General features: G+C 36.9%; 1 protein-coding gene across 1 annotated transcript in view; it reads right to left on the bottom strand.

Annotated features, from left to right (window-relative positions):
* The window catches only part of TAX1BP1 (Tax1 binding protein 1), a 55,617-nt gene that overhangs the window by 10,850 nt on the left and 32,346 nt on the right, over window positions 1-12,421 (bottom strand). The window contains 8 exon segments of the mRNA XM_030969298.1: window positions 1,583-1,708; window positions 2,839-2,957; window positions 4,265-4,358; window positions 5,562-5,708; window positions 7,010-7,237; window positions 10,344-10,529; window positions 11,734-11,824; window positions 11,963-12,111. Coding sequence (XP_030825158.1) covers window positions 1,583-1,708; window positions 2,839-2,957; window positions 4,265-4,358; window positions 5,562-5,708; window positions 7,010-7,237; window positions 10,344-10,529; window positions 11,734-11,824; window positions 11,963-12,111 — 1,140 coding nt within the window.

The raw sequence follows: 12,421 nt of genomic DNA, 5'->3' as shown, positions 1-12,421 counted from the left end.
GCCAGTTTTCACTAAACAGTTGTGGAATAAGAAAATTCTGTGTTAAAAACAAGGAGTTACATCAGTGCCACCAATGGCAGGAGGGGCACTGCTGCCCAGACACAGCTGAAGGTTTGCAAGCCTCATTATTTCTGAAGAAATATCTTGGCATTTCGTATGTCCCACCACAGAACTTGGAGAGACCCAAAAGCTACTCCTGCCTTAGAGACACTAAATTTGTTTCATGAACATCTATGTTGTGTCTCTATTGGGTACTCTGGGAGGAGGTGCAACTGACACATTACACAACTCTTCCTGGCTTCAAAATAATTATTTAAATAATCTCTCACTATAAAGAACTATTTTATTTGTATTCTGGTTCCTTTAGAGACTGCCTCTTCCCCTGTTTTTCTAATACCGAAGCTCAGTGCTTATCAATTTTTTTCAATTCTGAAATTTCTTCTAGTTTAGGTCAATGCAGCAAAATCTCCTGACTGGGAAGAAAAGCTCACTATTTCTCTACCACCTACACCCTCCTGAATTACAGCAATTTTTTAATTGCAGTCAAAATGCTTTCAATTGTGGAACCAATTATTTATTACACCTGCTGTTGAGAAGTTAAACTTACTTCACATTAAATTATGCATGGCAACTGATCACTGCTAATTAGTAAAATAAACTGGAAAGAGTAATACATTTTATAAAATTGAAATTAAGAGCTTTGGAAAATGTCAGAAAAATATAGCCTATGGGGTACTGAAAGAAACTGCAGAATAATTCAGCATTTTATTAAGAAAAAGTGCTGTAATTCCTAATAAAAAGGGGTTCCTAGTAGAACCAATATTGTCACAGTTCAGTTTAATCATTTTTCATCACAATGGGCAAAAACAGGCAACAGAGTCAACTGGATTATCACCATTAGACTGAGAACCAGCAGAAAAGCTGGTCTCATGAACATCTGTTGCTCTTATCTCATCCCTATTGACCTAAAAACAAAATTCAGCATAAGCATTACTATCACATAACCTCAAAGATTAAGGCCCCTTGTAAGCTAAAGCTGCCCATTATGCTTGACTTTCTGGTCAATGTGTTACATCACTATACCAAGACTATAGCTGAGGTTCTCCACAATAAATTCTTGCATGATTTTAAAAACAATGGATCACTCCTCCCTCTCTCCACTGACTTCAGATAAAATGAATTAGACATTACTACACTGGTAATCCAATACAGAATATGAAGATTTTAGACAAACACACCAATCAATCTTCCTGTTAGTATTACAGTAAGCAGCAGGAAATTAGAAATCCCTTGCACTTTTTTCCCCTGTAATACAAGACTACATCATTTAGGGGTTTGTCTAAATCCACAGTATTAAAAGACTGACGGCCAGGTGATAGTAGGTCTCAGCAGACCTCTTTTACTTTAAAAGAAACATTACAAGACCGTATTGTTTCTTCAAGAGCAGAATTTGAATTTACAGCAAAAATGTATTTAGTGTGCTTTCCCTATTAAAGTTCTTCATTACTTGAACTATCAGAAATAAGCAGCCATGTTAAGAAGAAGTAACCATTCATTCTCATAAACAAAACCTGTAACTTACCTTATACTGATCCTCCATTGCTGCCAGCTGTAATTTTATACCCTCGTTGATTTTCACTTGTTCTTTCCACTTCAGCTCCAGTTTAGCTAATTCATCAGCATAAACACTGCATTTCATCTTCTCATCCTAAAGTAGTTCATACCATGGCATGAAATATTTACAGTCTTAAGAGATTCTCCCTTCCACCCCCAAAAATGTCACTCCATGCTTTTAAAATTATACCATTTACAAATGGCTTCTACAAGCCTGACTCAAGACTCTGAAATGGTCAGGACCACAGAACACTGCATAAATTATGTTCAATAGGCATTTCTTTCCCTTAGTTTTCAACAAGCTGATATTCCCCTTTAGTTTCACTCAAGTTTCTTTGTACCCTAATATTACTAACCCTGATTATTCATTCAAGTACCTCACTTCAATATAAAACCTTTCCCAAGTGACTTTTACAACCTAAGTATCTTTCATCCAGAAGGTCACAGGCAAAGCTTTTTTCAAAAATCACTATGGAATAAACATCCAGCAGAAGCCAATGCAGGGTCTCCATGGACAGGGTCATGAACAAAATTACAGGACAGTTCTTACATCCTGGAAAACTTACTAAAACAGAATAGTATCATTGTGATAAAACAAAGACACAAAATGAAGACAGACATGACAACACTCAGAAACAATTTCTTGAACTGTTCTGAACTTTTCACCAGTGCCACTGATGCAATATGCCATCATCATACACACATCCAAACTGGCTAAATGAAAATCAAGTGCCAACTTTGGTTGAGACAACTAAATAAATGCCTTTATGTATGACTGAGCCCAAGGTAGTTGGCAAAACCCACTCGGGTGTGAAAACACTGTAAAAGCCATGACAGGCAACAGGGAAAAGTTACTTTGCTTTGGACAGTGTATCAGATCAACACTGCCACACTTGTTCCAAACATGAGCTGGTTTACAGCAGCCTGCTGAATTTGATTTATAAGAGCAATTACACTTAATGTAAGAACAGAAAGTATTTAAAACCTTAAGCATGTGGACATTTGTTTTACAGTATCTTGGTTTTCCTTGTCTGGACCCTCTAAAACCATACATCATCAAGAGCTGACTGAACAAAAATGTGTTTTCAAATGTTAAGATTTCTACCATAATCATGGTGTATCACACAAACAAGGAAGACAACTCAGCTGGATAGGCATGTGGTTTTAAGGCCTAGCACCTACAGCTACTTCTTGTTCAGCTTTCCAAAGCAGCTGTTTACTTACTGCCAACATTTGCTTGCATTTCTTATACTTCTCTGTTTTCTCAGCAATCTCTTTATTCATCTCACGCACTTGCTCCTTTACCACGGATTCCGAAACTATGTCAGGTGAAATGGGGCTAACTGTGAACATTGAAGAAAAAAACAAGAACATGGATTTTTTTTCTTCCATAAAGTTTGTGTAAGAGACATGACAGCCCAGATTTGAGGGTGCATCAAAACCAGAGTGCTCCATGTTATCCAAAACAGAGAAAATCAGCATTATGTGCTATGTACGATCAGCAACCGTACTGGCACATCTGTGTTCAGTTCTCTCACACCAAGAGAAGATCAACATAAATGCACACATATGTAGTACTTTCCCAAGAAAGAAAACAAAACAAACACCAAAATATGTATGCTATCATTCTAAATACTCTATTCTTACATAAAAATATGGAAGCATCTCAGCAAACTACTTCATCACACACTATCACTGAGCTTGTTGGGATTGTTTGTTTTAAAAAACACTTGAACTTACTTTAGACATGAGGAAACTAAACTAATAGAAATTACAACCTTTGGTCTTTACAGACAGCAAGAATCTGTCAGTTATAAAATAACACAGAAAAAGCTAATCAGCATTTTTTGGCATTTATCAATTTAAACTGAATGATAAAATCACAGAATGGTTTGGGCTGGAAAGGACCTTAAAGATCCTCTATTTCCAATCCCCTTGCCATGGGCAGGGACACCCTCCACTACACCACGCTGCTCAGAACCCCATCCAACCTGGCCTTAAACACTCCAGGGGATGGGGCATTCATAACAGGGAAGCCTGTTCCAATGCCTCACCATACTCATAATGAAAGATTTCTTCAGTTTAAACCTATTACATATTGAAGTTTTAGAATATTATTTTTGCAATAGCTTAATAGTTCATAATAATTATAAACATTTTCTTATAAACCACTACACCCATAATTCATGAAAATAGGCAGTAGACTTGACCTTGCCATCACATAATCAGAACTTTTCAGCAGATTGATTAACAGCAGAATGTTATAGTGGATAGTCATAATAACATGACTGAAAAATTACTGTGGTATTATATTCATATTGAAAATTTTAGTAAGATAGTAAGATTTTTTTTTTTAATAAACTGTTTCTTAGCTTGGCAAAACCATCGCTGTTAGCCACAAAGCAGAAATGCAGGAGTTCAGTTCTACTGACATAAAAAAACAGCAACTAAACTGATATATGAGCTTATTTATGATTGTTACCACTTGATAAAAGACAAAATATTCAGCTCAATCTTCACATCTCTAATTAATGTTTTAATTAAACAGAACAAGTCCACCTACTTTATACTACAAATACTATTAATGACTGCTTCACATAGACAACACTTTCAGGCTTATAAAGGCAGACAAAATTTAAGCTGTTGATACCTGGAGATGCAGACAACTTTTTGTCTGTAAGGATGGCAGTAGCTGTCTCAATGTTAGATGCGTCTGTCAGTTTCTGTTGATGCCCTGCAGTTTTCTTTGTGAAAAGAAATTTTGTTTTGGTACTTGATGAAATGAAAGCCAAAGCACAAAGCAAAGTATCTTGCAAAATGTATCGCTGCTCCAAAATTAGACAGAACCGTTCATTTAAACAGTGGGTAATAATAAATATACAAAAACATTTAATTCTACTAAAACTGAAGTTGCTTTAGACTATGATTTTTATCATCTTACTTGATGAAGGTCTTTTTCCCTAGAAAGAGTAATTTCTAAGCAAATTATTAGAAAAATCCCATTTTCTAGAGAATCAGTTACACTTTAATTCATTAACTTAAATCTAATAGTCCATTAGAAAAATTGAGTCTGTATCAGAAATGTCTGCTGGACTTCTGGAGTGAAAGCAATAAAATCTGGTGTTTGCTGTAAGATGTAAAACATTGCCAAAGATAAGGAAGATTTTTAAGGAAAAGCCATAGATGTTCTGATATGACACCTCATTCACCACAGACCTTCTGGATGAGAAGATGAGTTTTTTATGCAATGTTCTGTGGATAAGAGAAATACTTAAGTCTGGTTTTCTTAAGAATTCATATTTGTGCATCTTGCCACTGTGCATAGGCCTTTTCCCTGTTTGAGCTCCTCTCAACTCTAATTTTTACAAAATGCTGAAGAACTCTGCCCTCAAATCCGAAATTGGCTGACAGGTTCAGTTACTAGGTGGCCTAAGACTTATATCATCATTCAAAAAAATAATTTATTTATGAAACATATCTTGGAAGAGTGCTAAGATTACAAAATACATATAGAATACAATTCCATACTGTGCTGTGGAGACTTCTTCCCCAGTTGGCTTTTAAACCCTACTTCAAGTTCTCCATTTCCCCACTTTTGGGCTTGGAGATTTTTGTTGGGCTTTTTTTGTGGTGGTACTGGACAGAGGTAGTAATTATGGATTTTCCCAGCTTCAGTTCTTCCTTGAACAATGTAATGCTTATAGGTTCATCCAAACTCTACTAGGCTTCTACATCAGCTACTATAAATTCTATGCTTGGTTTGGACAACTACCCAAAGAGAATCATAGAAGTATTTTCACAAGCAGGTTTGAGAAAGGAAATGGTAAAGAATCATTGCTTACCATAATTTTAATCCTTTTTTAAAGCATTATTTTTCACAGGAGGATATTAAATTGTTTCTGTAATGTTACCAAAAAACCAAGTGCAATTTATCCCATTCTACTTACTGCCTGTTCTGTAAACTTGTTTACTTGTTTTTGAAGTTTTTGACATTCTTTGAATTTCTCTTTGTAATGGTCAGCAGCCATCTGTAGACGAAGCTTCAGATCTTCAACTTCTCTGCGCAGTTCCTGTTCCACTGCATTTGAAGCTTCCTTAAAAAAAAACCAGAAACTGTTGTCCCTTTTGTTCAAATACCACTATTTCCTAAAAAGTCTTTTTTCAATTAAAAAAGCATAATGCTCCGTGTAAGTACTGAAGCTCTTGTCTTCTTTGTGGGAAATAAAGGAATAGCACAAGCAGTAGAGCACAGAGAGAAGCAGAACATGAGCTGAACTTCATTCCAAGCAGGACACACTGAGGGACATAAACAGGCACTGCTATAATATGAGAGGCAGGTAAAGAAGATTCTTATTTTATGGGTTCATTAATGTATATCTAAAGTCTGAATGTATAGGAAAAGTCTGAACACCTTCCAGGGGGTGTTCCAGCTATCCTACAGACAAGTATAGCCACACAGCCAAAGTGCACAGTCCACAACTATTGCCTCGCACTCACTAGGTTTCACCTGGGAGTGGTTCCATTGAGCCACTACACTGATACATGAGCTACACAAACCACATCCAGCAACCAGACACAGGCCATGCTTGGATACTTTCTGCTAACTTGAGGCATTCAGATGACTTGCTACTTCTTTCATTATACATTTCAAAGCACATTTCAAAACACAACTGAAACTCTTAGGGAAAAAAATATGTAATTCTTTGACATTTTAAATATAACAGCTCTTTTAAGTGTTGTAACATTATAGTACTATTTTAATTGTGTTCAGCTCAATATATTTTCTTCTAACAGTTACACCATTACAGTAATCCTAATAGCAAATAAATGCAATACAGTTGCAGTCACTGAAGACCCTTAATAAAGCTAATTTTAATCAAAACGATGAAACATACATTAGCTCACTATACTTTTATCCAAGACTAAGGTCAAGACAGTTTCCATTACATTAATATCTTTTATACTTATAAGTACTTAAAGCAAATTAACTTTGATTACAAATATTGGAAGGACTTATAAGAATTCAGACAGAATCTATCGATTACAAAAAAACATTTTAAAACAACCCAAGTTTCTACCAATATTTTTTTTTCTTATTTGAATGAATATAATGCTACTGTGGTTCATTTAACAGAATTAAGACAGGGAGAGGATTCAAAATAACATAGATACTGCATTTTCTGTGAAAATAATGTGGAGAGAAGTAGATGTCAGTAAGAGCAAAAATCTCCTTTCTGACCAAACTTCCAAATCAGCTAACATGCACTTGATTTAAGGTAGTATACTGAATGCTGAAAGAAAATTTGATAATTATTTGCACTAATCAGCCAGAAACCTATTTTATTCCCAGTAAACATTTTATAAATACAGATAGACTTCCATACTAAAAATTTACCTGCTCATTTTTCAAAGTTGTGATTTTTATGAGTTCAGCTAAAGCTTCAGCAAGCTGCTTTTTGAATTTTTCATTTTCCAGCCGTGCACTGTGAAGATCTGCCATTGTCTTGTCCCGTACATTCACTGCATCACTCAGCTCTTTTGACATGAGAACAGCTTCTTGTTTGCTAGCCTGAATCTGATCTTCAGCTTTCCGAAGCTGCTCTTTCAAAATACTTGCCTCGTCCTAGGAAAGAGAAAAGATGGAAGAGAATTCATAATTTCTTAATTCAAAGCTTAAATAAAGGTTGGTACAGGGATTAGAAACATCTGAAAGAAAAAGCAATGCTTTCCTGGTGGCTTTAGGAAAACTACTAAATCAAGAAGTCAGTACACAAGTACTACTTTCCCCACTTGTCTTCTCTGCCAGCAGTGATGTGCAAATTTATTTCACTGTGAAATAAAGGCAAACTTTATTTTGTAGTGAAATAGTTTCACTATTAAATAGAAGTTTCAATTCTGGATTTTTGTTGGAATTTCAGCTTTAAATGTATGACCAAAAAAAGCCTGTTTTCCGTATCTCTGCTCTTATCACTGTAGGACTCCAGCATCAAAAGCAAAGTTCATCCCACAGAAACACACTGAAATGTAAACCACTGTAAAGCAGCTTTGGGATGTTTTCCTCACAGCTCTGTTTCCCAAGATCTTGCACAACAAGCTTTCCAGAGGGAAGAGAGAACAAATAGTAATGAAGAGCAAGCTGCAGCATGTAGCAGCAAGCACACAGGGCAACCCAAGAGCCAACTGACCAAGCTAAACCACCAGCCTCTCACTCCTCCAAGAAGGCCAGGATTACAAAATATAATTTTAATTTTTTTTTTCTTTAAAAAGAAGCTACTATATAAAGTAGTCACTGCCTCTAGGCTCCCTGATGGCATAATCATTCTTGACTCCAGACATAAATTCAGCTATCTCTAGTCCATTATTTGTTAATTTTTTTTAATATCATATAAGTCCAGAGGAATACTAATACATTTTGTAACCATTTATGAAGATGGACAGACAAGTAAATGCCCTGGAGTCCTGTCTCCTAGCTATTTTTACAGCAGACGATACATTGGTAACGTATTTCAGTAAATATCTGCAGTTTCACCATTTGAGATAAAAATATTAATGATCCCACCAGAAACACCAAAAGCAATTTAAGCTTAATAAATGACATAAATGTTTGGTCACTTTAGTACTGACACTCCCTTCAAAATAAAACACAGTAGTAATTTAACACATTCAGAAACAAAAAAGCAAGAAAGAGACTAAAATAAGATGAAACTTTATGCTAGACAGGATGCCCTTTTTAAACTCTATGTCCATTCTCAACAGCACTACTTTTCCACTTCAATATTATATTCATAACTCATATTACTTTAAAACAATTTCTAGTCTTTTGAGATCCAAGTGGCTTTGCTGTGAAAAGATTGGCGAGATACACCAGAAAGATGCCTGCATAATCTGACTTTTCCATGCTGGCTTCAAAGGCTATGTCTAACTGACTCTCTAATTTGGATCAAGAGCACATTTGTAAAGCAAAACTCCCAGTAAATTTCATTATTGCCTATCACACTGTAGATCAGAGAACAATCTCAGGGCGCAGAAACTGCACTCCTTTTGGATGAAATGGAGGATGATGTACATCAGGAAAAAGCACCTAATGGTTATTCTATTGTGGGTTTAGCCTGGCTGGATGCCAGGTGCCCCCCAGAGCCACTCCACAATTCCTCTCCTCAGTTGGATAAGGGGGAGAATATAACAAAAGGCTTGTGGGTTGTGATGAGGACACAGAGAGATCACTTAGCAATTACTGTCATGGGCAAAACTAGACTCAACTTGGGGAGGAAATTAATCTAATTTATTACCAGTCAAATCAGAATAGGGTAATGAGAAATAAAACCAAATCTTAACACACCCAGACCCCAACTCCTCTTTTCAAGTTTAACTTCACTCCCAAATTCTCTATCTCCTCTCTTCCAGCAGCACAGCCAGGATGCAGAAGGGAAGCTGCAGTGAATTCATCACACGTTGTCTTTGCTGCTCCTTCCTCCTCAGGGGGAGGACACCTCACTCTCTTCCTCTGCTCCAGTGTAGGGTCCCTCCCATGGGACCCTCCTCTACAAACTCCTCCAACACATATCCTTCCCACAGGCTGCAGTTCTGCATGAACTGTCCCAGTGTAGGATCCCATCCATGGGGTGCAGTCCTCCAGGAACAGACAGCTCCAGCACAGGTCCCCTGTGGGGTCACAGGTCCTGCCAGCAAATCTGCTTCAGTGCAGAGTCACAGCTTTCTTCAGGCACATCCACCTTCTCCAGCATGGGGTCCTCCACCGGATGCAGGAGGCAGCCTGTCTCACCAGGGTCTTCACCATGGGCTGCTCCAACACCTGGAACCTTCTGCCTTCCTTCACTGACCCTGATGTCTGCAGAGTTCTGTCTCTCATGGTTTCAACTCTTCTCTTCAGCTGCAATTTCTCTCACACGGTTTCCCCCTCTCCCATAGCCTTCTTTAATGTGTTATCCCAGAGGTGCTGCCATCATCACCTTCAGGCTCAGCCTTGGCCAGTGATGGGTCCATTGGCTCTGTCAGGCACTGGCTGGTATCGGTTCTCAGGGGAAGCTTCTGGCACCTTCTCACAGAAGCCACTCCTCACAGAGGCCACAACCAAAACCTACACAAACCCAGTATAGGCATCCATAGCACCCAACTAGAAGTAAGTCTGAAGTAACCCCACGTGGACCACGGACAGCATAAATATGAGTTCTTCAGCAATTTCACTCTCCTGTTGCACCACACTGCTTGCTAACCACAGTGCTCCCACAGGATACACTAAGGCACCTCTTCCTTCAAAACCCTACTGTCACTGCAGAGTTCTCAGTCAGCACTGTAGCTCAACAGCACAGTCACCTAAGAAGTCCTTCCCTGTCTCCTCTTTTCTTCTCCATCACCCTCTACAGTCTCAACACAGCTACATTACAAACTTTTTCTTCAACCTCCTTTCATTTTTCACGAAGCTAAAAGCAATGCAGGAGCAGACCACTTTTACTGAAGTCAAAAATTACCTTTCCACACATAGTTAATCTCAGTTCATCACATGAGACCTCAACAAGCTCAAAAGGTGCAACACTAGAACACATCTCAGTCTTTTCACCATTTTCTGCATCTACAGAGAACATCATAACCCTCATGCCTCTTAGCCTATACCCTGGCGATTCCTTCAACTTCTTCCTTTCTTTTGTCAAGCACATACAACATTAGACATGTTTATTCAAATCAGGCCAATTATATTGAGTACTGCTTACCTTGTCTGATGAAGAGTGCAAAATAGCTTTCTTCATATTTTCTTTTTCAGCTAGTAATAGCTGTAATCTGCCAACCTCCTCTTTATAATACGATATCATGCTTTCTTTGTTTGCATCCAAATTCTTAAACGTCTGGATTTCTTTTACTAGTTTGGTGTTTTCTATTTCTGTATTCTTCAAGTGTATCTGCAATGATGCTAAAACATGTCAAACTTCTTCCACGTTAGAACTACTGTTCACCTATCTATTTATGTGCTCACTAAATTCTAATCTATTCTAACTTGAGGCAGATTAGAACTGATAGAGAGAAAAAATAAATATTTGATATTATCACTGCCCTCTAGCCCAAACTTTCTGTCTAGAATTCTCTCAGCATGGTCACCTAACAATAGCTCCACTCTACAGCCAGAAGTTAAAGCCCTAATTTTTCTCCACATCACATTAAGTTATTCAGAACTCACTCCTCTCCTCATAAATGCTGGACAACTAAGGACAAGCAAAAGAGGAATGACTTGAAGAAAACTAAAGAGAAATTAAACTTCTAGTAGTTTAATTTCACAGTCATCTAAGCAAACAGGTCTCCATCAGGAATATTAATTTTCAATGACCGCAAACTCCTTCTAACAACTCTGCCTACAGTAATGCAAAATAGGCTCCTACACTCAATTGTTTTCCACTCAGACCAGAAGATCCGTATTATTTACAAAGGGATTCCAAGCTTGTAAAATAAGCTTTGAGATCTTATAATCTAGGAACAAAAATAATCTTTTAAATACACTTGATCTGTTTCACACAACCTATGGATTTCATTATTTTAGCACATAAAGTTTTTCTGCTTTGAGGGGAGGGAGGGTGGCAGTGTATTTTATTCTATATATGGGTGTCTCTCAATACCAGCAAAAGAAATAGGCCATGCCAGTAAAAACCAATGCAATAGAGAATCTACTAAAGCTTCTCAGTGTTATATACAAGGCTCAAGAAGAGGGATATAGAAAACAAAGTCTGGAGAGAGAATTTAAATTACTAAGAAGTATTTTAGTTATGAAAAAGTGTGTTAAAGATGATCAGTTACTGGGTGATGCACTGTATAAGTAAAGAGTTTTCTCACTAGAATCTATTATTTTTTGTTACTGGGTCTGAGCTTTAATAAACTGGTGATTCATTCTCCTTCTTAGAGACCTTTTTATAACACGGTTGAATTCAGATGCTGTTTTCCTCATTCATTTTTATACGAGAATATCTATAACTATCTTAAAGATATGTTCACAGAAGTTACCCATTTCCTTTTTTCCTTAACAAATTCAATTTCCAAGACTTCTCCATGAAACATTTTTACCTTTATTTCAAACCATTTCATTCCAGTGTATAGAGGTACATGTAATAAAGTTACCTTATAAAGTTCTTTTTCATCCTTTTCTGTCATTAACACACATTCAAGTTGCTCCTTCTCAAGCATCACTTTCTTCAGTTTGTCCTTCAGACTAAAACATTGAAGAGTTAATGGTACAGAACTATTAATACAGAAAATCCATGCATATAATAAATATTGTTAGTTTAAAAAAACACCATTGGGGAAAAAGAAGTAAAATAAGGAAGGTGAGGAACAAAAGACTAAGTACCTGTCTAACTCAGTTTCTTTTGCAATGGCTTTCTGAGTAACAGTCATGATATCTTCTTCAAGCTGGAGAACTTTTGAAGCAGCCTCATCGTGCTTCTTCTTCAAGTCATTATTTTCCCTTTTAAAATCTTCTGATGCTTGAATATTTTCCTTTTTAAAAAAATGCAAGTAGATGCCATTTAAGAATGTGATTCTTCAGAAGTAAAACATACTATTTGAATTAATGCCAAAATATGGCCATTAGATTTCTTCTCTTCCTTAAAATGTATAACTAGCCCATTTAAAGTATACATAAATAAATATATATTGAATATTGCTATGCACAGTTCATATATTAATAAGGGGTCAATAAGGAGTTTGTTTGGGCACAAGCATTCAGTTATTCAGAGCCTACCAAATACTTCAGAGTATAAAATAAACACATTATTTCCTATCTTTTGCCTATTTCCTTTAGGCAAAT

Source organism: Camarhynchus parvulus, chromosome 2, assembly GCF_901933205.1.
Source record: "Camarhynchus parvulus chromosome 2, STF_HiC, whole genome shotgun sequence".
NCBI classification, from domain to species: Eukaryota; Metazoa; Chordata; class Aves; order Passeriformes; family Thraupidae; genus Camarhynchus; species Camarhynchus parvulus.
Note: the sequence above shows the minus strand (reverse complement) of the source record. Positions and strands in the feature narration are given on the sequence as shown.